This window comes from Prionailurus viverrinus, chromosome D2, assembly GCF_022837055.1.
Source record: "Prionailurus viverrinus isolate Anna chromosome D2, UM_Priviv_1.0, whole genome shotgun sequence".
In the NCBI taxonomy this organism is placed as follows: domain Eukaryota; kingdom Metazoa; phylum Chordata; class Mammalia; order Carnivora; family Felidae; genus Prionailurus; species Prionailurus viverrinus.
Window position 1 is genome coordinate 45,772,442 of NC_062571.1, and position 26,293 is coordinate 45,798,734.

General features: G+C 40.0%; 2 protein-coding genes across 7 annotated transcripts in view; one reads left to right on the top strand and one right to left on the bottom strand.

The window, feature by feature from the left end:
- GLUD1 (glutamate dehydrogenase 1) overlaps positions 1-942 on the bottom strand; it is a 38,092-nt gene extending 37,150 nt beyond the window's left edge. Inside the window, exons 1-2 of one of the 2 annotated variants that reach the window (XM_047824402.1) lie at positions 612-941; positions 183-548 (exon numbers count right to left, since the gene is read on the bottom strand). In XM_047824402.1, the coding sequence (XP_047680358.1) occupies positions 183-548; positions 612-645 (400 nt within the window). In that variant the 5' untranslated portion in view covers positions 646-941. Of the gene's footprint in view, positions 1-182 lie in introns of both variants that reach the window. The other variant, XM_047824401.1, reaches the window with a different exon arrangement.
- Positions 943-985: 43 nt separating this feature from the next.
- The window catches only part of SHLD2 (shieldin complex subunit 2), an 82,946-nt gene continuing 57,638 nt past the window's right edge, over positions 986-26,293 (top strand). For 3 of the 5 annotated variants that reach the window (XM_047824392.1, XM_047824397.1, XM_047824396.1), the window contains exons 1-2: positions 1,001-1,055; positions 15,147-15,282. In XM_047824392.1, the coding sequence (XP_047680348.1) occupies positions 15,246-15,282 (37 nt within the window). In that variant the 5' untranslated portion in view covers positions 1,001-1,055; positions 15,147-15,245. Of the gene's footprint in view, positions 1,056-15,146; positions 15,283-26,293 lie in introns of all 5 variants that reach the window. The other 2 variants (XM_047824391.1, XM_047824394.1) reach the window with 2 other exon arrangements.

Genomic DNA, 26,293 nt, shown 5'->3' on the forward strand with positions numbered 1-26,293 from the left:
CGGGATGATGGCTCACGGGGGAGGAAGACAGGACCACTACGTGGCGGATTTCGGGAGGAAAACCCACCACCCGCGCGAGACTGACACGCCTGCTGCGGGGGGCGGGGGAGCGTGGGAGGGGGCCAGATCCCCGGCCAGGCAGGGCGGCTGGGAAGGGAGCTAGGGGCTCGGCCGGCTCTCACCTCCCTTGCAGGGCGTGCGGTGCTGGCTGTGCTGGGCTCGGTAGCCTTCGATGACCTCCCAGGAGCCGTCGTCGCGTCGGATGGGGAAGGACAAGCTCAGCACATGGTTGCAGGGCTTGATGATCCGCAGGATGCCGCGCACCCGGTTCCGCTTCTGCTCCTCGCTCTCCCTGGTCTTGAGGTCCTCCACCAGCTTGTCCTCCACGATGCTGGCGCCGCGGTCGAAGAAGCCCTCCACCATCTTGAAGAAGTTGGGGTCGTCCTCGCGGTCGGCCGCCGCCTCGCTGTAGTGTCGCCGGGCGGTCGGCGCGAGCCCCGGCTGCGGGGCTGCGGCGGCGGCGGCGGCGGCGGCGGGCTGCCCGCGGGCCCGGCCCAGCAGCGCGGCCGAGTCGGCCGCCGCGGAGCCCAGGGCGGCGGGCCCGGCGCGGGACAGCAGCAGCGCTTCGCCCAGGCAGCGGTACATGGCGGCGGGGCGGAGGCCGCGGAGCAGAGGCGCTCTCGGAGGCCCGGGGACGAAGGGAGGGAGGAAGGGCCCGGCGCGGGCTGCCCTTTTAAGCTGCAGCTTCCTGCCCCCTGGGCTGTCCCCTCCCCTCCGGCGCCCGCCGCCTAACGGGGAGGACGGACTTTGGGGGCCGCGGGCCCAAGTCGCTAGTGAATGGCAGGGCGGGGGGCGGGAGGTGCGCGCCGCCCAGGGAGCCGGGCCTCCGCCTCTGCTGCGGCCTCGCCCGGCCTCCCAGGCGGCGGCGCGTGCCTTGCAGGGGCGCTCGGGGGCGCGCAGGCGCGCGGGCGGGCCCAGTGCGCATGCTCGAGCCGGCCTGGGGGCGGGGCGAGGGACCCACCGGCTGCCGGATCTGCAGGGAGGCGGTGTCTCAGGTCAGTGCGCGCCCCCACCGCGTCCAGGGGAGCGGGCCTTCGTGGGGAGTGGGCACGTTCCGGGAGGGGGCCTGCCCCGGGAAGGGGCCTGTCTGCCTCTGGGGGGCGCTGACAGGCTGGGCCGCGCCGCGGGGGGGGGGGGGGGGTGGGGTGGGGTGTGTGAAGGCGTGCGGTCTGGCGGCGGCTGGGCCTGGTGAGTCACGGGTGTCCCTCCTTTCCGCCCGCACTCCCTCGGGCCGGGTGGCCGCCCTGCACTCTCTGGCCTGCCCTCTGGTGTTCCTGCGGGGCTGGGCTCCGCGACGCGGGAGCGGCGGTTGAAAGCCGGGCTGTGGGCTTGGCTCTGACTGCGGGGAGTGCGAAGGACTTAATGTCATCCGGAGTAGGATTTTTGAGGTGGCTTTCAGGAAAGGAAAAAGCCTGGGAGCTGGGGAATCCCTTACCCACTGGCCTTAGTCAAAAAACTAAGTTTTTAATTTTGCTCCATGGCAGCCATTCATTAATGTCAAGATAAAAGTTATGTGAATCATTGTATCTTTGTAACATCTGACCGTGTTTCCCCTTTTCAAAAGTATGTTCTTGAAATAGCTTTAAAAACAAAAAGGCACTATAGAAATGGAATAATAATACTCCAGGAAGTTCTCAGTAATATATGTGTTAAGTGGTCCAGAATAGGATTTGTAAACTTTAAGCTACATGAGGGTTAATTTTGTACTTACACATATGTGATGGGCAATGCTAAAGTTATAGGCTCCTATGGGTAGGTAAGACGCATGTAAGTCCTATGACTCAGTCTTCTGAAAAGCTACCAAACAAAGGCCACAGTACCAACTTTAGTGGCTCCAGTGTACTTTGGTGGTTTAAAATGGCACCTTTTTGATCTGCAAAACAACTTCCTGACATTCACTTTATGCATCTATTAGAATATGGAAAAGAATGTCCTTAATTCTTACAATATATCACAAAGTATAAAGCGACAACCTAGATCGTTAGATTATATTCATCTATCTCAGTGTGCTCTAAAAGAAGATGCAGCTGATACTTTATCTTATTTGCTAGATAAATGTATCATTATTTATATTTGTATGTTGTTTTTCAGTGAAAAATACTCTCTGAACTGAATCCTGAATTTGTCTTGTTGGTAAAAAAAAAAAAAAAAAAAAAAAAAAAAATCAAGGTACCAGATTTCCTTTTCACTTGATGGTATTATCATTTTACATTGCAAAAAACTGCCATGAAAACCAAACCCCAAATCCTAAAATTTTAGAATAAGGTGATTAACATCAGTAAATATGTGGATATTTTTTTCTCTTCAGATTAAATTCTTTGGTATGTTTTGAGGAAAGTGGTTTGAAAGCTTAGTTTTATTACCCTGTTTATCTCTTTCTTGATAGCCATAGCCTTCTGAAAAATAAATGTTTAACTTCTTCCAAGTTGTATTCACCTGAATTCAAAAGTTGGAAAGGCTATGGAAGTAGTGAGGAAATTGTGTTTGAGAGCCTCCTATGTATAAATATCTTACAAAATGGTTCCATAAGTACCCTATAAAGTGGATGCTTTTATTTTTAAATTTTCCATTGTGTTTTAAAATTATAAGTTGTAAAAAAAATTCAAATCATACAGAAAATTCAAATGGTATAGGTAAAAGAGTGATATTTTCCAAACACTACTTTCCTTTCCCCCATTTAGTAAGTAGTTGGGAGTATTTCTCTTTAAACTAAAGTAGGTATTGTAATTCCCGATTTAACAGAAGGGGGAACTGAGGCTCAGAGAGGCCAAATACATTGTTGATGGTCACCTTGCAGGTAAATAGCAGTCTTGGAATCAAACCTGTGTATTCGACTCCAAAGTTATTCTATTGCTACTGTCCAAGAAATAGTTTAAGTATTTGTTGCATTTAAACTACTGTGATATAAAGCCTAGTAAGTTTCAGCTTTACATTGATGATTTTTTCTTATTTTATTTTATTTAAAATTCCAGTATAGTTAACATACAGTATTTTATTTGTTTTAGGTGTACGATATAGTGATTGAACAATTCCATATATTACATTGATGATTGCCTTTATAAAATATACAGTTATTTTGTAAATGAAAGTTTTATTATTAGTAATTTCCATTTCAAAAGGAGGCCAGAATTTAACTTGAAGGGAATTTTGGTCACTTGATAACCTTCAACAAAGACAAATCCATGTTCTGCCTTTGACATTTATGAGTTTTCCTTAGCTGTTTTAAAATTGCAGGTTATTTCTCTTTGATCATTGCATGCTTTTGTGTTTGAAAGTGCTTTTAAAAATATTTCAGAAGAAGAGTTTTAGGATTTAGAAAGATATAGCATATAAATAAATGAACAACATAATCTTTAAAAAAATGATTTGAAAAAATGCATACTTTCTACCGTGTCTCTCTTTGTCTCTTCTTGACATTTCATTTAAACAGAATGATACAATATGTGGCCCTCTGTGATTGGCTTCTTTCACTTAGGACAGGTTTTAAAGATTCATCTATGTTGTAGCATGTATCAGTATTTCATATTTATGGCTAAATAGTATGTATTGTGTTACTGTATCACATTTTTAAATCCATTCATCATGGACATTTTAGCTATTGTGAATCATGCTCTTATGAACATTCTTGTACAAGTTTTTGTTTGGACATAGCTTTTCTGAACTCTTGGGTATATACCTAGAAGTGGAATTGCTGTTAACCTTTGGGGGAAAAAAAGCTTTCTTAACCTTGAGAAACTGCCAAGCTGTTTTCCACAGCAGCTGCACCATTTTCTTTCTTACTAGCTGTATATTAGGGTTTCAATTTCTCTGCATCCTCCGCAACACTTGTTACTATCTGGTGTTAAGTGGTAGCTCATTTTGGTTTTGATTTGCAATTCCTTGATGGGTAATGATGTTGAACATCTTTTCACCTGCTCATTGGTCATTTGCATATCTCTTCTTGGAGAAATGTCTGTTCATTTCCTTTTCCTATTTTTTTTTTTTAAGTTTATTTGTTTTGAGAGAGACAGAGAGGGAGAGTGAGGCCGAGCACTCATGCCTGAGAGAGCCAGGGAGAGGCAGAGAGGGAGAGAGAATCCCCAACAGGCTCACAGCTGTCAGTGCAGAGCCCGAGGCGGGGCTTGAACTCATGTCATGACCTGAGTAGACCTGGTTACTTAACCGACAGCCACCAGGCCTTCCTCCTTTTCATATTTTTTAACTGGATTATTTGTCTTTTTTATTGTTGAGTTGTAACAGTTCTTTATATATTCTAGATACAAATCCTTTATAAGATGCCTGATTCGGAGCGTTTGCTACTGTTCTGTTGTTGCCTTTCCACATCTTTGGTGGTGTCCTTTGAAGCACAAACATTTTTAACTTTGATGATGTTCAATTTATAAATGTTATCTTTTATTGCTTGTGCTTTTGGTGTCATGTCTAAGAAGTCATTGTCTAATTGGAGGTCATGAAGATTTACACCTATGTTTTCTTGTAAGAGTTTTATAGTGTTAGCTTTTACATTAGGTCTTTTTACATTTAGTTCTTTTACATTTTGGTCTCAAAATGGACTTTGAGTTGATTTTTGTACATGGAATGAGGAAGGAATCCAATTTCATTCTTCTGTTGGTGGATATCCATTTGTTCAAAAGGTTGTTTCTTCCCCCCATTTAATTGTCTACACACTCTATCAAAAATTAATTGACCTGGGGCGCCTGGGTGGCGCAGTCGGTTAAACGTCCGACTTCAGCCAGGTCACGATCTCGCGGTCCGGGAGTTCGAGCCCCGCGTCGGGCTCTGGGCTGATGGCTCAGAGCCTGGAGCCTGTTTCCGATTCTGTGTCTCCCTCTCTCTCTGCCCCTCCCCCGTTCATGCTCTGTCTCTCTCTGTCCCAAAAATAAAAAATAAAAAACGTTGAAAAAAAAATTAAAAAAAAAATTAATTGACCTAAATGTGAGGATTTATTTCTGGACTCTTCAGTTCATTTTTACTTGCCCATATGTCTTTTTTTTACACTAGTACCACACTATCTTGATTACTGTAGCTTTGTAGTAAATTTTGAAATTGGGAAGTGTGAGTCCTCTCACTTTGTTCTTTTTCAAGATTGATTCTTCTGGGTGCCTTGAATTTTCATATGAATTTTAGGATCAAGTGATCAGTTTCTGCAAGACTCCAGCTGGAATTTTGATTGAGATTGTGTTGAATCTGTAGATCTGTTTGGGGAGTTGTACCATTTAAAAAAATTTTTTTTTTAATGTTTATTTATTTTTGAGACAGAGAGAGACAGAGCATGAATGGGGGAGGGGCAGAGAGAGAGGGAGACACAGAATCTGAAGCAGGCTCCAGGCTCTGAGCTGTCAGCACAGAGCCTGACGTGGGGCTCAAACTCACGGACCGTGAGATCATGACCTGAGCCGAAGTCGGACGCTTAACCGACCGAGCCACCCAGGCGCCCTGGGAGTTGTACCATTTTAACAATATCCCATCTGGGCTTCATGAACATGAGATGTTTTTTCATTTGCTTAGGTCTTTGAAAATTGCTCTCAGCAGTGTTTTGTCTTTTCAGAGTAGAAGTTCTGTACTTCCTTTGTTAAGTTTATCACTAAGCCTTTTATTCTTTTAGATGCTATTGTAACTCAAATTGTTTTCTTCATTTTCAGGTTGTTCACTTCACGTTATAGAAATATAATTGATTATTATATATTTTTATTTTTAAAGCTTATTTATTTATTTTGAGAGAGAGAGAGAGAGAGAGAGAGAGAGAAACAGAGAGAATCTCCAGCACTGTCAGTGCAGAGCCCAACACCGGGATCAATCTCAACAACTGTGAGATTGTGACCTAAGCTGAAACCAAGAGTTGGACACATAACTGACTGAACCACCCAGGTGCCCCGATTATTGTATATTGATCTTTTATGCTTTCACCTTACTGAGCTCATTTATTACTTATGATTAGTTACTTTAGTGGATTTCTTAGGATTTTCTACTTACAAGCTCATCTGCGAAGGGCGATAGTTTTACTTCTTTTCCAATAGATGTATTTTATTTCACTGCCTAATTGCTGCTTATTTTTCTTTTACTGCCCAGTATTTCGTTGTATGTACATGCCATAGTTATTTTTGCTAGTCTCTCATTGATGGGCATGTAAGTTGCTTCTAATACCTTGAAGTCACAGCAGTGCAACCATGAATAACCTATTACATAGAACATCTGTTTTCAGACTTTTTTCTCTCAGGATGACTTTATCTTCCTAATTATGAGCAGTGATTTTGAACTTAGGAAGAATTTAATAGCCATCAGAATTTTGTTTTCCTGTGAAGTTGTTCACTTCTCATTTGACATAAGTAGAAAAGTCAAATATTTGATTTTTTAAACAAGAGTTTCTAGGGGTGCCTGGGTAGCTCAGTTAAACGTCTGACTCTTGATTCGGCTCAGGTCATGATCTCACAGTTCGTGAGTTCAAGCCGTGCATTGGGCTCTGTGCTGGTGGTGAGTAGCCTGCTTGGGATTCTCTCTCTCCCTCTCTCTCTGCCTCTCCCCTGCTTGCTCTCTCTGTCTCTCTCTCTCAAAATAAATAAATACAACTTAAAAAAAAAGTTTAAATAAGAGCTTCTAAACAAGGAACTAAATAATTTGATGTTTCTTTTATTAGGTCACTATCTTTCTAATTTTAATAGTTTTTTTTTTTTAAGATTATTTTGTGACAACATTTTATTTTATTTTTTAAATGTTTATTTATTTTGAGGGGTAGGGAGTGCACTGGATGTGTAGGAGGGGCAAAGAGAGAGGGAGAGAGAGAATCCCAAGCAGTTTCCACACTGTCAGTGCAGAGCCCAATGTGGGCTCATGAACTGAGATCATGACCTGAGCTGAAATCTGGAGTCAGACACTTAACCAACTGAGCCACCCAGGCACTCCTATTTTATTTTATTTTATTTTACTTTACTTTACTTTACTTTACTGTACTTTATTTTATTTTATTTTATTTTTATTTTTATTTTTATTTTTATTTTTATTTTATTTTAAAGTAAGCTCTATGCCCAGCATGGGGCTTGAATTCATGACCGTGAAATCAAGGGTTGCATACTCTAGTGACTGATCCAGCCAGGCGCCCTATGTTTCAAGAGGTTTTACACAAGTGCTTATTAGTACTTCATTAATCAGCCAGTTGAGTGTGAGGAGAGAAGAGAACCTTGTGTTATGGGAACACCAAATGCAAAGGCCTGAAGGTAAATGAGACAATGATTTGAGAATATAGGGTAGCATACACTCTGGGTGAAAGCAGTTTGATCATGATAACAGTCTGGCTTAAGCATCAATTTGGTTGAAAATTAGTATTCTCTAATTCTGTTTTTTTTTTTTCCAATATTGGTAATTTGGGTGCATCATGGATTGTTTTTCAAGCCATTGTGCTATAATTTTCAGGAAAATTTTTTCTGATACTTGCTTTTGTGTTTCTAATTGATTTTCAGAAAAGTTTGTCATTTTCATTTTTCCCCTTTAGTGAGCATGTTTTTTTAGTAAGCAAAAAACAGTAAACAAAATCCAAGAAAAGGATCTGAGTTTGTAGTCTTTTTTCCTCTTAAAAAAACTTTTTTCCTAATAAATTAAATGTCACTTATATCTACTTGTCTACTTTGGTTAAGGTGAATAATATTCAACAAAGGTTTTTATCAACTCTTGCTTAAGGGCTCTTTCCATGTTGTGGATAAACATAAAAACTCATTGTAGGAACTTTATCTCTTTAAGCATAGTATGCAAGAAACAAATAGGTCTCTTAAAAATTAACTGTACTAAGAAGGGATTCTGAACTCACCTGTACGTAATTCATTATGTCTCTGTCTTTTCTTTGTTTTTAAATTGAGATCTTTTGTTTCCCTTGTATGTTAAAAGGGTGCCTCACCCCTCAGCTCTATTTATTGATCTATGTAGATGACCCATTATAAAAGCAAATCTTTATTCTAGGTTTTGCATTTCCATTTTGGAAATTTTAGATCACTTGTGATCTTACTATGGGATTGGAGTTAGAATAGTAAGGAAAAAAGTGTAAAAATTTTTACTAAAAATTGAGACATGTCTGTGATGCTGTTAAAAGCAGACATAACAAGGGGCGCCTGGGTGGCGCAGTCGGTTAAGCGTCCGACTTCAGCCAGATCACGATCTCGCGGTCCGTGAGTTCGAGCCCTGCGTCAGGCTCTGGGCTGATGGCTTAGAGCCTGGAGCCTGTTTCCGATTCTGTGTCTCCCTCTCTCTCTGCCCCTCCCCCGTTCATGCTCTGTCTCTCTCTGTCCCAAAAATAAATAAACGTTGAAAAAAAAAATTAAAAAAAAAAAAAGCAGACATAACTGAAAAGCAGGTCAGAGAAGCAAAAAGTACCTTCTCATTGACTATCATGGAAGAGGTACGGAAGAAAGAGACTTTATTGTGAAGCATAGCTATGAGTGTAATGGCACTGAGTCTGCTCTTATTGAAAGGTAGAAAAGAAAAACATGAATGAGGCAGTATGGATCCAGGAAGAGACACTGGTAATGGTTGGGGTCAGCTAAGTAGCAGTGGCCTAACTTCCTGGCCTTGAAGTGAACAAGATATTTGCTAGCTGTATTAGTTGGGACATTATCCAAATAAAAGTGCCTTAGACTGAAGCTGCAAACTAAATGAGATAACTATAATCTAACAAGAAGCCTGGGGGCAAGGCTATTCCCGTAGGTTATTGGTATAGGGCTCAGTGATTCTATCAGGGAACCAAGAGCTTTTCTGTGTTACATTCAGCAAGTTGGTGGTCTCTTTCTTCATGGTTGTAAGTTTGCTATATCAGTTCCAGGGGTCACATCAAGTTAACAACTAAGTGCTATGTAGAGCATAGCACTATGCTATGTAGGAACAGCAGTTTCCTCCCATACATATTTCTTTGTTGGTAACAGAAAATCTTGGGGCACCTGGGTGGCTCAGTCAGTTGAGCATCTGACTTCAGCTCAGGTCATGATCCCACGGTTGGTGGGTTTGAGTCCCGCATCAGGCTCTGTGCTGACATCTCAGATACTGGAGCCTGCTTACAATTCTGTGTCTCCCTCTCTCTCTGCTCCTTCCTCCACACACACACACACACACACACACACACACACGCTCTCTCTCTCTCTCTCTCTCTCTCTCTCTCTCAAAACAAACATTAAAAAAAAACCATCTTTTCCAGGGGTGCCTGGGTGGCTCTGTCAGTTGAGCGTCTGGCTCAGGTCATAATCTCATGATTCATGAGTTCAAGTCCTGCATCCGGCTCTCTGCTGCCAGCACAGAACCCTCTTTGGATCCTCTGTCCTTCTCTCTCTTTCTGCCCCTCTCCTGCTCATGCACTCTCTCTCAAAAATAAATAAACATGAAAAAGAAAATCTTTTCCAAAAGCCTGCCAGCCAGCTTCAGCTCTTTCAGGCGGGCCTCAGTAGCTAGGAATGGGTTATATGCCATGCCCTTGCTGTGAAGGAAGCCAGAAGTAGGGCTTTCTGACACTTTGAACTTCTAAGGTACAGATAGGCACTGCCAGCAAGGAAGAAAGAGCAGGAGGAATAATTGTGAAGTTGGCAACCAGCAGTGTTTGCTGTATTTGCTTCAGAAAATAGCTCGCCCGCTCTGTGTTCTTACTGTGATAATATATTTCCTTAGAATTTAAACACAGTTTCAGAGGGGTTAAACATTCTTAAATATAATACTGGGAATTATGCTTGTGGTTTCATGTCTCTACATTGAGAAATCTACAGATTCTAGTTCCCTTTGAAAACTATCATTATGTTTCATGTTCTCTACATTGAGACATTTGCTGAGTCTAGTTCCCTTTGAGATTTTATATAATGATTATAGTTTTAAGATTATGCCTCAATTTTTTTTTTTTTTTTTTTTTTTTTGCCATTGACACTTATAAGGCAATATTTACTGTGTTGCCAGATAAGAGAACAGAACAGAAACCCATCCTCAGCTTCTGGGGGACAATATGGGAAATATAATGAAATATAAAATGCTCAGATGATTTCATGAGCTCTTCAGATTAAGCTGCCACCAGCAATTTTTGTCAATGGTGTAACACACAGGCAAGTGGCTTAAGTCAACAGGAGGGCTAATCTGGCCTTTATGTTGAAACTGGAAGTTCTTTTGTTGTGCTAAGGGCGGAAGTGACCATTTCATTAGAGCCTCTATGTTATAGGACATACTATCAAAAACACAGTTTGGGATAAGACTATTTTGAAGATACTTGGGGCAGATATGTAAAGATGCCCTTTACATATATTTGTCCTCCACAATTTTCTTGTCAGAGACAGAATCTTTATCATTGTATTCCTGGAGGGCCACATAAAACCAATGAAACACAAAGGTTTCTAGATTCTAGAAATTGATATCACCAGCCACCCACAGTGGAAGTTCTGGCCAGCTGTTTAAAAAGAAATTAAGTGTTGGGGTGACTGGGTAGCTCAGTCTGTTAAGCGTTCGACTCAATTTTGGCTCAAGTCATGATTTCACCGTTTGTGGGATCAAGACCCAGGTTGGGCTCTACGCTGACAGTGCGGAGCCTGCTTGGGATTCTGTCTCTCCCTCTCTCTCTATCCCTCCTGTGCTCTCTTTCTCTTTCAAAAAAAATAAATAGACTTAAAAAAAAATTAAGTATTGGTGCTCCTGAGTGGCTCAGTTGGTAAAGCGTCCGACTTCAGCTCGGGTCATGATCTCACGGTTTGTGAATTCAAAGCCTGTCATCGGGCTCTGCACTGACAGCATGAAGCCTGCTTGGGATTCTGTCTCCTTCTCTCTCTGCTCCTCCCTCTCTCTCTCTCTCTCAAAGCAAATAAATAAAACTAAAAAAAATGAAGTATCAGCGTGTAGCAGTGTATCAGTGCGAAAGTGCTGATACAGAGACAGGAGAGGTGTCAGGACTTCAAGAGCAAGGGAAGTTGTGTTGAAAGGCTCTTTTGAAAGCAGGTATTTATCCATACCTTCATGTGTTTTTTTCTAGGTCAGATATAAAATGGAATTATTTTTGAATAACAATTGTTTGGTGTATTTTAATAAGTATTCTAAAGAATGACAGACTTTGACTATCTTGTGTAATTTCATATTGCCATGCCTCTTTTCTTATGCAATACAAACACCAAAAAAAGTGAAGGAAACATGAGAGAAATAATCACACTTGGCTTGAAAGTAACTAGAAAAAAATTAAATTGAAAAAAAAAAAAGCAAAAAACTAAAAGACCTGAACCTTGAGAAAGTCCAGTTCCTTACCTCTTATGGTTGTCATTTATTTTAACATTTTCTTAGAGAAAAATTTAAAAGTGTGCCTATGAAAATAATAGGAAGACTGCCCCATCAGTCTGCAATGACTATGCGTTTTCAACTACAGGCATTCCTTGCTGATCCAAGATCTGCTGTCTGAACTCAGAAACATAACAGATGGGACAACAAGGGATAGTTACATTTATTCCTAACCTATTTCTGCAGACTCATGTCATTTCTAATCCAAGTCACTTTTTCTCATATTGGTTCTCATGATGAAACACTTAAATCTTCCTAATTTGTCTCTATAGTTATTAGTTAAAATAGTAATAACTGGCAAAAACTGAATTTGATTTTTTATTTATTTTTTCTTCTGTTTTTACCCCTGGCCCCCCACCAATCCCCCAGCCTGACTCTGAATTTGAATTTTATTTTATTTTATTTATTATTACTATTTTTAGATATATATACTTAAAAAATTTTTAATGTTTATTTTTGAGAAAGAGACAAGGTGAATGGGGGGAAGGGCTGAGAGAGAGGGAAACACAGAATCTGAAACAGGCTCCAGGCTCTGAGCTGTCAGCACAGAGCCTGATGCGGGGCTCAAACTCACAAATCGTGAGAGATCGTGACCTGAGCCGAAGTCAGACGCTTAACCAACTGAGCCATCCAGGCACCCCTGAATTTGAATTTTAAAGAGTAGATTAAGACCTGAAAATTCTGAAATAGGAAAGAAGAATGCTTAAAAATCGGTATCTAGGCACAAGCACTCCAGGATATATTTTAAGATACTAACAGTTGAAAAAACAATGACTAGATATATTCATTTTTTCCACTTCTTAAATTTTATTTTTATTTTGAAGTGATTATGCTAATAATAATTTGTTCTGAAATAAGTTTTCTTTAGAAATAATTTTAGATATATAGAAGAGGTGCAAAGATACTGCAGAGTTCCCTTCACCCATTTTCCCCTAATGATAACATCTTATATAGCCAGAATACATTTATCAAAATTAAGAAATTAGCATTGGTACAGATTGATTTTTTTTTTAATTGTCATGTTAGCCAAATTGTCATATTGACCAACATGCTTTTTGCTGAATTACCTGGAGCTGTACTATTGATCTTATTCGTGATCTGTGTTCTTAGCTCAGCTCTTTCTGATGGTCACGTTTGGTACCCTGTGACCTTCATCCTGTTCCTCAGGTTACAGATGACTGACCGCCTTTTGGGCAGATACCCAACCATGTCCAGTCTAAATGCTGGCCAGAAACCTGTGATGTGACTTGGTCAGAAGGATGGCTTTCCAATTTTAGTTTTATTTCTAATCCATGTGTCTCTTAATAATATCCTCCCCACTTACAGAGCTGGTCGAAATGTCTTTTTAAACCAAAAAAGCCTGATCAAAATGATATGCGTTAGGTAACTGCACCTTGGTTCATTGTGGCTAGAGTGTGTGTATGTGTAGGTCTGTTGGGGAGGGAGGGAGAGGCAGAAGAAGAAATGGCAAGAGATTAGGGAGGCAGCTTACCAGACAGCGTGTCTCTTCATTTGACTAGTTTATTGGCTTTACTGATATCTTCTGTTGTATATTTGTCTTTGCGATTTTTGAATCTGGAGATGCAAATCTTTTCAGGTTCTAGAACATTTTCTTTTCTTTTTTCTTTTTCTTTTTTAATGTTTATTTTTGAGAGAGAGAGCCAGAGCACAAGTGGGGGAAGGGCAGAGAGAGAGGGAGACACAATCAGAAGCAGGCTCCAGGCTCTGAGTTGTCAGCACAGAGCCCAACGCAGGGCTCAAACTCAAGAACCGAACCGTGAGATCATGACCTGAGCCGAAGTCAGACACTTAACTGACCGAGCCACCCAGGGGCCCCTTTAGGTTCTAGAACATTTTCAACTGGTACTTCTTCAAATACTGTCTCTACCTCATTCTGTCCTCCTTCACTTTATCTTCTGTGTTTCTTATCTACTCTTTTTGTGTTTTCAGCTTTTTATTTTTTGTGCTTCATTCTACAAGGATTCAGTTTTCCACATAGCTCTTCTTTTTTTCTTCTGGGTTGGGGCTACTGGTAGAGAAGCTTTATAATTTTTCCTGGCATTGAGGAGGGGGCATCTCATCTTTGTGCCATTTTCTGACTTTGGCCATTGCTGAGCTGTACCTTGGCTGGCTTAGTCTTGATTGGCACTGCCTGCTGTGCTGTGTCTGAAGCTGATGTCCCTGCTACTACTGACCTCTGGTCATCAGGTCTGTGTGTGCTGGACCCACTCTAATTCCGGGCTCTTTTGGGCCCAGTGGCCCCAAACAAACTTCTTAATGGTTTCTACAGCATGCTGGTGTGCTTGGGTCTTTGAGGCAGCTTTTCAGGAATATAGTATGAGCATGTCCTTGGCTGTTACTGACCTACCACATTAATATAGTGGCAGGTGCGAGGTTTTTGCTAAAAGACATACAGTTCCCTGGACCATAACTTGCAAAAGGGAAAGACAGTTATCTTCTGAGTCCTTACCCAGAAACATTTTCTCACCCTTTCTCGCCCCAAGACATAGTCGCAGATGGGATAGGAAAAATTCCAAACTTTTAACTATTTTCTAGCTCCCCTTTCTCTCCGTACTCCTCCTTCAACTATGTCCTCTCAATTGTTGTGGGAGAATTGCATTTACGCCAGCACCTCCTACTTCCTCTATGCTGTAGTTTACAGTATAAACTCTACCAGGAAAGTTTTCTTGCTTTGGTCTGTGGTGCTGAAAGTCAGGGTTTTAGAACTTAAAAAAAACCTGGGGCATCTGGGTGGCTCAGTTAGTTAAGCATCCAACTTCAGCTCAGGTCATGATCTCACTGCTTGTGAGTTTGAGCCCCACGTTGGGCTCGGTGCTGACAGCTTGGAGCCTGGAGCCTGCTTCAGAATCTGTCTCCATCTCTCTGTCCCTCCCTTGCGTGCGCTCTGTCTCTGTCTCTCTCAAATATAAAATAAAACATAAAAAAACTTTTTTTTAAATTTAGAATTAAAAAAAACCCTTAGATCTTGCACGTGAAATTCTTAACTTTCAAGAATTGTGGTTTCATTGGACTAACGACCTAAATGTAAGAGCCAAAACTATAAAACTCTTAGAAAAAATGTAAGTGTAAATATTCTTCATCTTATATTAGGCAACAGTTTCTTAAATATGACACCAGGGATGCCTGGGTGGCTCAGTGGGTTAAGCATCCAACTCCTGATTTCGGCTCAGGTCGTGATCTCATGGTTCATGGAACTGAGCCCAGCATCGGGCTCTGTGCTGATAGTGTGGAGCCTGCTTGAGAATCTCTCTCTCCCTCTCTCTCCACCCCTCCCTGGCTTAGGCACGTGCACTCTTTCTTAAAATAAAGAAACTTAAAAAAACACTTAAATATGACACCAGAAGCACAAAAAGTAGATAAATTTGTCTTTATCAAAATTAAAAACTTATGTACTCTCCATATAGATATTGAAGTACCAATATCTTTTCATAGAATGAGTGAGTCCACAATTCAAGATAGAATTCTAAACTAGAGATATATATTTGGTCGTCATCAGTGAGTAGGCAGTGTGAACATGGTAATCCCAGGATGGAAGTGAGAAGAGCAAAGGAAGGAGTCCTGAGGGAATGTCAGTCTCTGAGCACCGAGTAGAGAAAGGAAGGAGTGATCTGCAAGGTTGAAAGAAGAGTACGAGTTATCATAGAAGTTTCCCCACTTGACTCTAAGCTCCTTGAGGGCTTAACTCTGTCATGTTCCTCATTTTATCCCCAGTTCTGGTCATAAAGTAGGTTTCCGGTTGTCAAATGAAAACTGAGAAGTCTTAAGGAACAGTGGTCAGCAGTGTCAAATGTCTCAAATAGGTTAACGGACATAAGGACTGAGCAAACAAGGAGCTGATTGATGGTCTTTAGAAGAGCATCGATGGAGCGTCTGTGGTGGAGATAAATGCCAGATTGCTGATGATGAAGGGTGAAAGGTTGCGAGAAGGTGGAGACAGTAAGTGCAGACATTCTTTTAAAAAAAACTTGAAGGATAGTAGGTAGAGGGCATGCTGTATCAAGATGAGAGTGACTTCAACATGGTTATGCACTACACAGAAGTTGGCAGAAAGGGAGAAGTTGATACAGGAAAAATGAAGTATGTGAGACTGAATGTTATCCTCAGGATTAGCGGGAATGGAGGGACGATATAGGGCTGGAGTAGGAGTAGGAGTATAGTTTCTACTGACATAGGAGTAGCGGAAGGAGAGATGGTGTTGAGGAAGAAAAGTGTTTGGGTGGTAGGTGAGGGATTTGGGGCCTCCTTACACTTGATTAATTTTCTCAGTAAAGTGTGGGGAGGTTAAAGTCATTAGCTGAGTTTATCGAGTAAGAAAATAGTGATTGTAGGGGAGAGTTTGAGGAGAAGGGAGCATTTTCAGAAGGCCATTGGTGGAAATGAGAGGGCTAATGGAATGGATTACTTAGACAAATTGTAATGACACATATTTCATGGCTCTGGTGTATATAGTTGTATGAGTGATCTTCTCCCCCCATGTCAGGGCTCAGCAACCTGAGTGAGCAGACAAGTTGAACAAGTCCCTGTCTAATGGGCCAGTGTGGCAGAAAGGGAGGCCAGAGATTTCAGCAGTGATAGGGTTTAAAGCAATGGGCCATTGAGGCTAAGCTGAATAGGGGGTAACTTTTGAAACCAGAAAGCAGCTGGGATATGAAGTGTCGAGACTGGATATTGGAATTTAAGATTAAGTTAAATTTCAGATTAAATAAGAGGAGCAGTTGCTGGTTATGACTGACTGCAAGAGCTGGTTATGGAGCAGATTTCTGAAGTAGAGAGAAAGTGAAGGTTACGGGGGTTGAACAGATAAGGGAACTGTAAAGCTAGGGTGTTAACAGGAGCCAGCTACAGAGGAAGTAAGTTGCTCAGAATGGTTCTAGGACAAGGGTTGGGAAGATTATGAACTTTGTTCCAAAGTCTTTAGTGAACGTGGGAGAGTGACCAAGAGGTCAGTCGATGACAGAAACAAGGAGAGAAAGGCAGGAACAGGACATAAACCTCTACAGAGGTACTTTTATATGAGGGTAAAGAACTGCACTGGTGAATAAAGAATGACCTCCATGCCTCACCTTGGCTGAGCAGGAGAAAGAATAGCTTGCATTCAGATTTTAGTTTAGACAGAAAGACTGCTGGAATGTTATTCAAATTGGTTCAAGGTTTAGGGTATTTGTTTACAGTGGAACATTTAAAGGGTTATCAGGAAATATAGCTATTGGACATGTGCGCTAGTCGAGGAGGGGGAGTACACACCAGAAATGAGATCAGAGTGCAGCGACAAAGAGGAATTAAGTTGGAGGGGCTTAGGTTTGGATGATTGTGGTAATGATGAAAAACATGGTAGTCTTAGCTGGTCTCAAAATTTTTATTGATTTTGTGGGAAAATGTATTTATGCTGACAGACTGAGATACTGGTTGTGCACAAAACTGGATGACTTCATTATTTTCAGGTCTGCTTAGCAATGTTTAGCAATCTGTGGCCTTTGCTCAGCATGTCATGAAGAACCCTAGCATGGAGGTGTTTTCTTCTTTGGCAAGGCCTAGCCCTGGTAAGGAGCATGGCAGGGCAGAAGCGATTGGTGGTCACGTGATCTTTTCACCAGGACAAACTTCTCTCTAAGGGGTGGGTAGGTAGAGATAATCCTGAGTCCAAATTGGGGTGAGAAATCATAGGTCATCAGTCCTTTGGAAAACCTGATGCCAGCTTGATGGGGTATGTAAAAAATTCTGAGTCCCAAAAGGAGGGACTAGCAGTAAGGATGATTAGTGATCTTCTTCATGACTTAAAAATTTAATACTATTGCAGCAGTATTTAAGTCATATTTAAGTTAAAAAGTATAACCTGAAATGCTACACATTAAATGTCTATTTTTAAAATTAGAAAATGTGTCAAATTATAAAGTTGCAAAATAATACTCTCAAAATTTTACCTCTCCCAAAATGCCTTTCTTGAAGCCAAAGGTTTTACGTTGATCTTTGGCATATTAAAAAAAAATTTTTTTTAATGTTTATTCCTATTTGAGAGAGAGAGACACACACACACACAGAGTACAAGCAGGGGATGGGTCAGAGAGGGAGACACAGAATCTGAAGCAGGCTCCAGGCTCTGAGCTGCCAGCACAGAGCTCGACGTGGGGCTGGAACTCACAAACCACGAGATCATGACCCGAGCCGAAGTCGGGTGCTTAACTGACTGAGCTACCCAGGCGCCCAATTTTTGGCATATTTAAAATATGCTTTCAGACTTCCTCGGGGCAAGGAATACTTAGAAGCATGATGCATGGTGTTTTTGCGCAGCCCTAAGAATATTTGTGTGCTCTTGAGCACTGACCTTGATAAACACTGAGTAATGTACAGATAGAATTGTTGAATCATTGTATTGTACATCTGAAGCTAGTATAATACTGTATGTTAATTATACTTCAATTAAAAAAAGAAAGAAAATAAATTAAAAAAAGAAATAATTGGTATGTATGATTTCACTATACAAACCAAGAACAGTTCTCCCAGGAGAAAACATGATTTCTTTAGATGTATAACTGTCTCTGCCTCTCACAAAATAATAGATAATATTCAAAAGAAATCACATGCCAAAATTTTTTAAAATCTTTTTAACCACTAGGCTGATTTGCCTCATATTGTTTCTTTTGTCATATTAGAACTTTAGCTCAAAGGCAAGTGGTGGCAAGTAGGAGTTAATGACAATTTTGGAGAGAAAAATTCAACTTTAAATTTTTTTTTTTTCCAACGTTTATTTATTTTTGGGACAGAGAGAGACAGAGCATGAATGGGCGAGGGGCAGAGAGAGAGGGAGACACAGAATCGGAAACAGGCTCCAGGCTCTGAGCTGTCAGCACAGATCCTGATGCGGGGCTTGAACTCCCGGACCGCGAGATCGTGAGATCGTGACCTGGCTGAAGTCGGACGCTTAACCGACTGCGCCACCCAGGCGCCCCGAAAAATTCAACTTTAAAAAACAATTGGACCTTTTATTTTTTTGAGTTTTCAAGAAATATTTTAACAGTAAGATATACTCAGTAAAGAAAACTTGGACAATGTAGGAAGTTAGGAAGGAAGGGTTACCCATGGCTCAAATCAACCACACTTGGTATTTTGGTGTCTTTCTTTTTAGATTGAGTTTTTCTCTAAATTTTGATTATTTGGTGTTTTGTTGGTGTGTTTGTTTTAGGTAAATAATTATGCTTATACTGTAAACTTAAACTAGTAATCTCCTTTTTCACATAGCATTATTCATAACCTTCATAACATCATTTGTAATGATTGCACAATATGACGAATATACCACTCTGTATTTAACCCTTCCCCTAAAATTAGACTTTCTGAGTATAGTTGACCTTGAACAAAACAAGTTTGAGCTACGCAGGTCCACTTATATGCAGATTAAAAAATTGTCTATTTATTTTGAGAGTGAGAGAAAGCTCATATACATGTTAGCAGGGGTAGGGTGGGGGGTGGGACGGGGTGGTGGGTAGAGAGAGAGGGAGAGAGAGAATCCCAAGAAGACTCCATGCTGTCAGCACAGAGCCCAATGTGGGGTTCATCCTGACGTGGGCCGAAACCAGGAGTCGACACTTACCCAACTGAGCCACCCAGGCATGCCCATGCAGATTTTTTTCAACAAATGCAATGTAGTACTGTAAATATATTTTATCTTTTTTAGGATTTTCTTAATAACATTTTCTTTTCTCTAACCTACTGATTCTAAGGATACAGTATATAGTACATACTACATACCAGTAGGTATTTTATCACCTGCTTTTATACCTACCAGTAGGTTTTAATCACCTGTTTATGTTATTGGTAAGGCTTCAGCTCAACAATAGCTACCAGTTAAGTCTTTGGGGTGTTAAAAGTTATGGTCAGAATTTTGACTGTGTGGGAGTTGATGCCCCTAACCTCTTCTTTGTTTGAAGGTCAGCTGTATTTCTTTTCTTTTCTTTTTTTTTTTAGAGAGAGAACGAGCATGCAAGTGGGGGAGAGGGGCAGAGGGAGAGAGAATCTTAAGCTCCACACTCAGCATGGAGCCTGACATGGGGCTCCATCCCATGACCCTGGGATCGTGACCTGAGCCAAAATCAAGAGTCGGACACTCAACCAGCTGAGCCACCCAAGGCACCCCAAGAGTCAACTGTATTTCTAATTTTTTAGAATATTAAACCATGTTACAATATGTGTATTTGCATAAAATTTTATTGTGTATTCTTTATTTATTTGCATAGTATAGATTCTTGGAAATGGATTTGTTTGATCAAAGGCTGTATGCATTTCTGAAGATCCTGACACATATTGCTTAGAAAAATTCTTAGTGATAGGGTGGCATGGTTGGCACTTCCAGCAATGACTGTAAATTTCACAAATGGGCACAGTAAACATCAAATGCAAGAACACCATCTGAATATTGACTTTAAATCTATACAGGGGATATGAGACTTACATAGATGGCCATATCTTGATGATGGGAAACATTTTTTGTTCTTATTCAGATGATTGCAGGCTGGATGATGACTGAATAGATAACACACAGTATTTTGGATAATTGAATGATCTGATGATCAGTCCATCCAGCAGTATGTTTACAATCATACATGTAGAACAGAATTGCTTATATTTTTACATTTGCTACTGAAGGTTTATTCAGTTTTCCTGGCAGTTAACTTTGGAGTTTAGGGGGCAGTATTTAACGGATTGAAGCCAATGCAGGCTATGGAATGGAAAATAAAATGGTATTTCATTTCACTACATGTATAGGTTCTGGGCACTGAATCCATGTGCTGGAATCTGTAAGGAGGTATTACTAGTTTATTTTTAAGGACAGCCAAATGGAAGAGACAGGTAGGGCAGGGCATGGGGGAAACGGCACTTCCACGCCCATTCTGGACACGTCACCCTTCCAGCACCTTGATGTGTTCACCAACTGGGAAGCACCAATCTTGTTTTTGTTCTTGTTTTTTTTTTTTTTTTTTTAACATTTTATTTAAGTGATGGAATTCTCTATTATTTCTCAGAGTATGGTTTTTTGTTTTTTGTTTTAAAGACATTAACCAGGGTGTCTGGGTGGCTCAGTCAGTTAAGCGTCCCACTTTGGCTCAGGTCATGATCTCCTGGTTTGTGGATGTGACCCCGCATCAGGCTCTGTGCTGACAGTTTGGAGTCTGGAACCTGCTTCAGATTCTGTGTCTTGCCCCTCCCCCACTCATGCTCACTTTCTCTCTCTCTCTCAAAAATAAATAACCATTAAAAAAAATTAAAAAAAAAACCACATTAACCAGTCTTTTTGATGGGCTGCAAAAAAATGGGTTCCATCATGTAATTTTGAGAGGAAACTGCATACTATATCCCTTCCCCGTTTGGTGATTAATAATGAGCATCAATTTTCAGCAGCTTAGTAAAGACTCAGGGAAATGATATATTACAATTTAACATTTATTGAGTACTTAGTATTTTGAGGCTCTGTTCTAACAATCCCATATATATTAATCTTTACAACAAGTCTGTCTTCTGCAATTACCTCCTTTTGTTTACAGAGGAGAAAACTGAGGTCCAGATTGGTGCAATAACATGCCCAAAGTCACTGTCATGGCTTAGTATGTAGAAGAGCCAGGACTCAAACCCAGATAGACTGACTCCAGAAGACTTTTAAGCACTATGTTGTACTATTTGTAACTGGAAAGAAGACTGGCTTAGTGTTAAGTCTGGCATTTCTTTCCGTATCTTTATATTATCTCATTATCTTTCCATATTTTTATAGGGATTGGTTTTTCATGGAGTTAACTGGGAAGTGCTACCTTAAGCCAGCCTACACTGGTCCAGTCTCTTAAACACCATTGTTTTAGAATAGAACTTTTCCTTTTCCTTTTTTTCTTTTTTAACTTAATTCTCTGTTGATAGTATTCAGTATTATATTTATTTGTTAATTTTAAATGTTATTAAAAGACTATTATTTTAACTTTAAGGTACTTTATATATATTCTCTTTCACAGTGACCTTCCCAGGAATTTTTAATAGGTCAGCATCACCCTATACTACTTTTGAGGTACTAAATCAGTTTATAATCCAAATCACTATGTTACTCTGCTTTCTCTGCTATTATTATTATTATTTTTTTTTATAAAATTTTCTTTACAAGGTAAGAAACTGATAGCTTTTTAGTGCTCTGGAACATGATGATAACTAACATCTGAATTTGAGCTTTGGCTCTGCCTTTCTGAAAGCTGTGTGACCTTAGAAAACTTATTTCACTTCTCAAAACTTCTGTTTCTTCCTCTAAAAGACAAAGTTAATATCTTGCACGGTGGCTGTGAGAATTAAATAAGATTCATGTCATGTCTGGTACATAGAAAGCTCTCAGTAAATGTTGCTTGCCCTCAATTCTATACTATGATTGAATTGCAAAAACAATTAGAAAAGAAAGGTCAGTTTTAAATTTGAACTGTCTCGATGTTATGCTGACATCAGCTCCATTTCTGATAAAGTGATGTTGTCCTGATACAGGTTGTATGGGAGTTAAAACCAGTTTCCTTCCGGCTTTCCAACTGACATAATAAGCAAAGCCTGACTGGGCAAACATAGGCCTATTTATTAGATCACTTATTATTAATGTTAAACCAGCTCTGGTGCTGACTTATCCTGTTCTTTTTGAAATTTCACTGTTGTCACTTAACATCTGATAGACCTTTAGAAGCTTCATAGAATGCTAAAGGGTTTAATTCATCTTTCAGAACACATGAAGTGTATTTTCCAAAGTGGTCTTCTCCATCCAGCAGTACGTTCAAAATCATGCATGTAGGACAGAATTGCTTCTATTTTTACATTTGCTACTAGAGGTTTGTTCAGTTTTCCTGGCAGTCAGCTTTGGAGTTGAGGGGGCAGTACTTAATACATCTAACCAAAGCATGAATAATTATTTAAAAAATTTTTTTTACATTCATGTATTTTTGAGAAACAGAGTGAAACAAAGCGTGAATGGGGGAGGGGAAGAGAGAGGAGACACAGAATCCGAAGCAGGCTCCTCCAGGCTCCAAGAAAGCTGTCAGCACAGAGCCTGATGTGGGGCTCGAACCCACAAACTGTGAGATCATGACTTGAGCCGAAGTTGGACGCTCAACTGACTGAGCCACCCAGGTGCCCCAGCATGAATAATTATTTAAAACAAAGCTATTAAAGGAAAAAATATACAGGGATTTTTCAATTTCACAATGACTCACTCCTTAAGTGAAAAGAAAATGGGTTTGGTTTGAGCTGTATGTGGGGGGATCTCTAATATTCTATTCTAAGTGCCTCTTCTAGCCCTGAAATCTAGTAAGCACCGAGTAAATATGTATTGATGAACTGAATTTGATTTCTAATCCTAGTTCTGTGCCTTGCGATGTCTTTAAACTTGGACCTTCTTGAACTTCTTAAGCTTCAGCTTCCTCTTATGTAAAAAATGAAATACCGGTATTTATGTCCCAGGATTGTTGTAACAGTTCAATGGTCATGCCAGCACACATGTGGCATATAGTGGGCACAGAATGCATTGCATGTTTTTCCAGACACCTCACTTTACTCTTTAATAATGTTCTTTTCAATCGCTTTTTTCTTTCTCATTTCCTAACCACTTGGAAACCGTGTTCAGGAGAGAATATGAATGTTTGCCAATTAAACTGAAAATATATTCTTTTGTAGTCAACACTCAAAATGTTTTGGCAAAAACAGTTGTATGCCCAACAGACCTTGGTTTCAATTCTGGCTTTACAACTTACTGTTGTGAACTTAGATAAGTTAGTTAACCTGTCTTGTAAAGTATCATGAGGTTGAAATAAGTAATAATGTATATAAAGCAAATGGCTCCATTTGGAGCAAATGGTGAGACCATGACCTGAGGCAAAGTCAGATGCTTAACTGACTGAGCCACTCAGGCACCCCTGCAGCCATAAGGTTTTTAAAGGGCTGCCAAAATAATGCATGTTTCTCTGATAGGATGTCAATGTCTTATTTTTTGTGACATAGAGTTTCTTGTATTAATTGAGATGTAATTCACATAACGAAAAGTTTCAGTGGTGTTAAGATGTTCACATTCTTGTGCAGCCACCCCACATCTAGTTCCAGACCTTGTTCATCACCCCCATGAAGCAGTCGCTCCCCATTTCCCCTTTCTCCCAGCCCGTGGCAGCCAATAATCCGCTTACGTATCTATGGATTTGCCTATTCTGAATATTTCATGTAAATGGAGTTGTACCATATACCGCCTGGTGTGTCTGGTTTCTTTCACTTTGCAGGTTTTCAGGTTTTGTCTTTGTTGTGGTACATATCAAATTCTTCATTCCTTTTTAGAGTGGAATAATACTGCATTGTATGGATGGATATACCGCATTTTATTTATCCATCCAGTTGGATGTTTGAGTTGCTTCCACTTTTTGGCTATTGTGCATGATGCTACTATGAACATTTGTGAAAGTTTTTGTGTGGACGTAAGTTTTCAGTTTTTCTTGGTATATAGCTAGAATGGAATTCCTGGGTCATATGGCAACTCTATGTTTAACTTTTTGAGGAACGACCAGACTTTTTCCAAAGCAGTGACATCATGTTATGAAGTTTTTAATGCTGTCTAAGATACTTGGAAAAATGAGAAAAACTTTTATTAAAATGTTAACCTGAGAATATTATGACAGCCCTTCTGACAAGCTAGATGGATGTGTCAATTTGCCTATAAAATATATTGAAATCATAGAAAGAGTGTCAAATTCTTTATGCCCTCTTAATCTTTATTTCTTAATCCACTTAATTCTCCTAAAAGTTTGGAATATGCTTGCAATTAATGATGTTTACTTTTTTCACATAAGGATAGATCTCTAAAAGTGATACATTAATGGTTCCTGCTCTGCTTTTCCTTAGTTTCATGTTTTATTACATAGGTTACCAATGCAGAGACATTGCACATTGCTCTTTTTACAGAAAACATTCTTGAAATGAAAGTCAACATAGATTTAATTAATTATGATTAAATTTTCTTGGATGTACAAATATTTTTCAAAAATATCACATATAGACCTCACTTAAAAATCTTTAGTTGTGTTCATGTAGTCGGTGGTCTAGGGATGCTTTTGTCTCCTCAGCTGATGACATGACCTGTGTCTCTGCTTCTGTTGTCAGTAGTCATCATCAAGTAGTCTTCAGCCTCCTACATTTGTTCTAACAAATATTTAGATAGCCTTCATACATTTACATATGATGAAAGCATTATAAAGAAATAAAGTAAGTTGGTTTTATTGGGGGTTTAGAATTTTAGAGCAGAAAGAGTGCTCAAGAGAAATAACATTGATGGAGTAATTTATGATACTAGATTGGAGCTTAAGCAGTTTCCATGCTTTATCTCATTTAAGGTGACAATCTATATGAATTTTGTGTTTGGAAGAAGAAACGTGATGATCAGTCATTCAAAAAAGCTTGAAGTGAGCTCTCTCTCTCTCTCTAGCATAAATTAATCTTTATTCATGTTTGGGTATATTATAGAGATTGAATTGTTTTTTTTAGAGTAATGAAAAATTAAAGGAGTTCTTTTTAAGGTAAATTTCTCTCAGGTTTTAAACTATGAAAATCAGTATCATTGTGCATATTGGATATGTTTACTAAATTCTATAATTTTAACATAATTTTCAGTTATTTTTGCAATTATTTTGGTGCCTAAAATAATTTGTTATTGTGTTGGGTAACTTTATCTATTTTGCTTCTGAAATATCAGAGAGTAGGTAGTTCCATTTGAGCTACAGAAATACTGGGTTTTAATCAGATCTTTTTGTTTGAATATTGTTTAATACGGGGTGGGTTTTTTTTTTTGGTATTTTGCGGGAACATGGTATTAAGTTTGCAGTTGATAAGCTTCTGTACTAACTTGAAGTAGTACAGAAACTGCAAATCAAAAATCTACCTCAAAAAATTAAAAATAGGATGACCATTTGATCCAGTGATTCCGCTTCTGGGGATATATCTGAAAGAAATGAAATCACTATCTTAAAAGAGTCATCTGTACCCCCTTATTCACTGCAGCATTATCTATAATACTGAGAACATGGAAACAACCTAAGTGTCCATCAGTGGCTGAGTGGATAAAGAAAGTGTGTCACACACACACACGCACACACACACACCCACACACAAACACACACACATTGGAATATTCAGTCATAAAAAATAAGGAAATCTTGCTGTTTGCAAAAAAAAAAAAAAATGGAACGTGAAGGCATTATGCTAAGTGAAAGACAAATACTGTATGATCTCATTTACATGTGGAATCTAAAAAACCAGGGGCGCCTGGGTGGCGCAGTCGGTTAAGCGTCCGACTTCAGCCAGGTCACGATCTCGTGGTCCGTGAGTTCCAGCCCCGAGTCAGGCTCTGGGCTGATGGCTCGGAGCCTGGAGCCTGTTTCCGATTCTGTGTCTCCCTCTCTCTCTGCCCCTCCCCCATTCATGCTCTATCTCTCTCTGTCCCAAAAATAAATAAAAACGTTGAAAAAAAAAAATTTAAAAAACCAAAGTCCCAGACACAGAACCAATCTGTGATTGCCAGAGGTGGGGGATGGGGGAAATGTGTAAAGGTGGTCAAAAGGTACAAATTTCCAGTTATAACATAACTTAGTTCTGGGGATGTAATGTACAACATGGTGACTATAGTTAAAAATACCGTATTAAGGGGCACCTTGGGTGGCTTAGTCGCTTAAGCATCCAACTCTTGATTTCAGCTCAGGTCATGATCTCAGGGTTGTGAGATCTAGCAAGCCTGTGTCTGGCTCTGTGCTCATCATGGAGCCTGCTTAAGATTCTCTCTCCCTCTGTTCCTTCCCAGCTCACATGTGCTCTCTTTCTTAAAAAAAAAAATACTATATTGCGTGTTTGGAAGTTGCTAAGAGAAGAATAGATCTTAAATGTTCTCATCACATTTGTGATGAAACAAAATTGT